Genomic DNA, 2,959 nt, shown 5'->3' on the forward strand with positions numbered 1-2,959 from the left:
ATCCATTCTCTCACCTCTTATTAGCTTTATTAACAGGATCACTGACCCCTCCCTTTAAAGGAGCGCTGACCATCTTTAAAATCCATTCTCTCACCTCTTATTAGCTTTATTAACAGGATCACTGACCCCTCCCTTTAAAGGAGCGCTGACCATCTTTAAAATCCATTCTCTCACCTCTTATTAGCTTTATTAACAGGATCACTGACCCCTCCCTTTAAAGGAGCGCTGACCATCTTTAAAATCCATTCTCTCACCTCTTATTAGCTTTATTAACATGATCACTGACCCCTCCCTTTAAAGGAGCGCTGAGAGATCTTTAAGCAACGTTGTGGTGTACATTTATAGAAATTTATGTAACATTATCACTGTCCAATTAAAGGAGCGCTGACCATCTTTAAAATCCATCCACAGAGTCACCTCTTATTAGCTTTATTAACAGGATCACCGACCCCTCCCTTTAAAGGTGTGTGTAACCGAGAGAGCATGTGAAGCAACGTTGTGGTTTACATTTATAGAAATAAATGTAAATTATAAAGTCCAATTCCAGCCTCCTGTTTTGTATGTTGTCCACAGTGTGTATAGAGGGGGTAGATAGGGTGTGCGTTGCCGAGGGATAGAGCCAGTGTAGATAGATAGTGTGTGTATAGATAGATAGATGGCGTGTGTGTATAGATATTGTGTATAGATAGATATTGTGTGTAGATGGAGTGTGTGTGTGTGTGTGTATAGATAGATAGATATTGTGTGTATAGAACGAGAGATGAGAGACACAGAGAGCTATAGAAAACAACCAAGGGCACAAAACGTTACTCTCTCATTTCTCTCCATCTTCACAAAGCTAGTGTTTAATAATAACCTCTCCTCCTCCCCCTCTCTCCTCTCTCCCCTCTTATCCCCTCTCCCCTCTTATCCCCCTCTCCTCCCCTCTCTCCTCCTCTCTCCTCTCCCTCTCCTCTCCCTCTCCCTCTCTCTCCCTCTCTCCTCTCCTCCTCTCTCCCCTCCTCTCCTCTCTCTCCTCTCCTCTCTCTCTCTCCCCTCTCCTCTCTCTCTCCTCTCCCCTCTCCTCTCTTCCCGTCAGTATAAATTGAGACTATACAAATCTACACTCAAACACATCAGAAAAGATGTTATACTTTTATTTATTCAGATTTTAGCAACACTAACAATTAAACAAAGACTTAAAAACCATAAAACACACCTGATTATATATAGACAGGAGAGGGGAGGAGAGAGAGGGGAGAGAAGGGGAGGAGAGGAGAGAGAGGGGAGAGAAGAGGGGAGGAGAGGAGAGAGAGGGGAGAGAGGAGAGAGGAGAGGGGAGAGAGGAGAGGAGAGGAGAGAAGTTAATTAACAAAGTTAATTGTACAAATTCTCACTGACCCCAACCCCTATCTCCCTCAGTAAAAGCACAGTGAAGTGCAGTGAAGCACAGAGAGAGCTGGTGAAGCATTTACATTTATTAAGAAAAAACTAACTTAAAAAAAAAAATCCCTTCTAGACTTCCCAAGCCTTCCCGGGCCCCTCCCTCCTCCCTCCCGCTGTCCAATCACAACGCTTCCAGCTCCCGGGCACCGCCTCCCTTCGACGATCCTGCTCGGCTCCTCCTCCCCCTGTTCCGGGCTCCTCCCCTCTCCGGCTGGGCCCCGCCCCTTCCCCTCCAAGCTCGCTGGCGATTGGCTTAGCGGCCGGGGGGCCGTCTCGGCCGGGCAAGGGGGCCACCCTGTTTCCATGTCGACGGAAGGGGAGGAGCTTGTAGACGCTGGAGGAGGAGGAGGGAGGAGGAGGAGTGGGAGAGGGAGGGTCGGCCAGTCCTCTCAGGGCTGTGGGAGCAGCGGGCTGGCGGGCGGCTGGCGGTCTCTCCCGGCCGCTCCTCTCCTGCAGCAGAAGGCAGCTGAAGATCTGCTTCAACCCTTTGCGGAAGTGCTTGGAGACCAGAGCGTAGACCAGCGGGTTGAGGCAAGAGTTGGCGTAGGAGAGGCAGTGGGAGGCCAGGCGGAGGGCGTAGGTGACCCGGTTGAAGGGGAAATGTCCCCCAAACCAAAACCACAGGATGAGGAGGTGGTGGGGCAGCCAGCAGACACAAAACAGCACGGCCACGGCCACGATCATCCTGGTGACGCGGCCCCGGGCTCCCCGGCCGGGCTGGGCCCCCGGGGGCCGGTCCAGGGGGTCCCCGGGACCCCACAGGAAGAGGAGGGTGCGGGTGTAAGCCAGCCCCAGGGTGCAGACGGGCAGGAGGTAGCCGAAGGAGAAGGTGATGAGATCCATGATCTTCCGGCTCCGGTCCGTCCACACCGGCACGCAGACCACCGAGACCCCGCCCCCCGCCAGCGAGGGGGAGGAGCCCGGGGAGGCCCCGCCCCCCCCGCGGAGGCGCACTGTGTGGAAGTAGGCGAGGTAGGGGGCGGAGAAGAGCAGGGAGAGGGTCCAGATGAGGGCGATGGCGGCCGTAGCGTTGCGGGAGGTGCGCAGGTCACGTGACTTGAGGGGGTGGCGGATCGCCAGGTATCTGAGAGAGAAATTATTATTATTATTATTATTATTATTATTATTATTATTATTATTATTATTACTGTTGTTGTTGTTATCAGGCTAGAGAAATGAAAACAATATCTCTAGATATTTATAGGTGGAAGGAAAGAGAGAGAGAGAGGGCTGGACTTTCCTCAAGTTGCTTTCTTGTGATTTTCCCCACGTGTGATTTCTAGCAATCTCGCGTGATTGTAAATCGATTTTTTTTGGAGCTGATTATTAAGCTTTCTGGTGGGTTTTTCTGAGTGTGATTTCCAGTGATTTCTGGGGTGATCTCCAGCGATCGCTCGTACCTGTCCACAGACACGGCTGCCAGGGTGAAGCTGCTGGCGTGCATCGTCAGGTAGATGAAGAAATGAACCGCCTTGCACATGAACGCTCCGAACAGCCAGCCGTCCAGAGAGTAGATCGTCCCCTGAGGAGAGAG

The 2,959-nt window shown here is 51.7% G+C and overlaps 1 protein-coding gene across 1 annotated transcript; it reads right to left on the reverse strand.

Moving 5' to 3' along the window:
- Nucleotides 1-1,278: 1,278 nt before the first annotated feature.
- Nucleotides 1,279-2,944, reverse strand: LOC121309319 (galanin receptor 2a-like). The gene is made up of 2 exons (XM_041242194.1): nucleotides 2,826-2,944; nucleotides 1,279-2,509 (listed from the first exon to the last, which is right to left on the reverse strand). The coding sequence occupies exons 1-2, from the start codon at nucleotides 2,903-2,905 to the stop codon at nucleotides 1,495-1,497; spliced, it is 1,095 nt and encodes a 364-aa protein (XP_041098128.1). The 5' UTR covers nucleotides 2,906-2,944; the 3' UTR covers nucleotides 1,279-1,494.
- Between the last annotated feature and the right edge of the window lie 15 nt (nucleotides 2,945-2,959).

This window comes from Polyodon spathula, unplaced genomic scaffold (assembly GCF_017654505.1).
Source record: "Polyodon spathula isolate WHYD16114869_AA unplaced genomic scaffold, ASM1765450v1 scaffolds_1199, whole genome shotgun sequence".
In the NCBI taxonomy this organism is placed as follows: Eukaryota; Metazoa; Chordata; class Actinopteri; order Acipenseriformes; family Polyodontidae; genus Polyodon; species Polyodon spathula.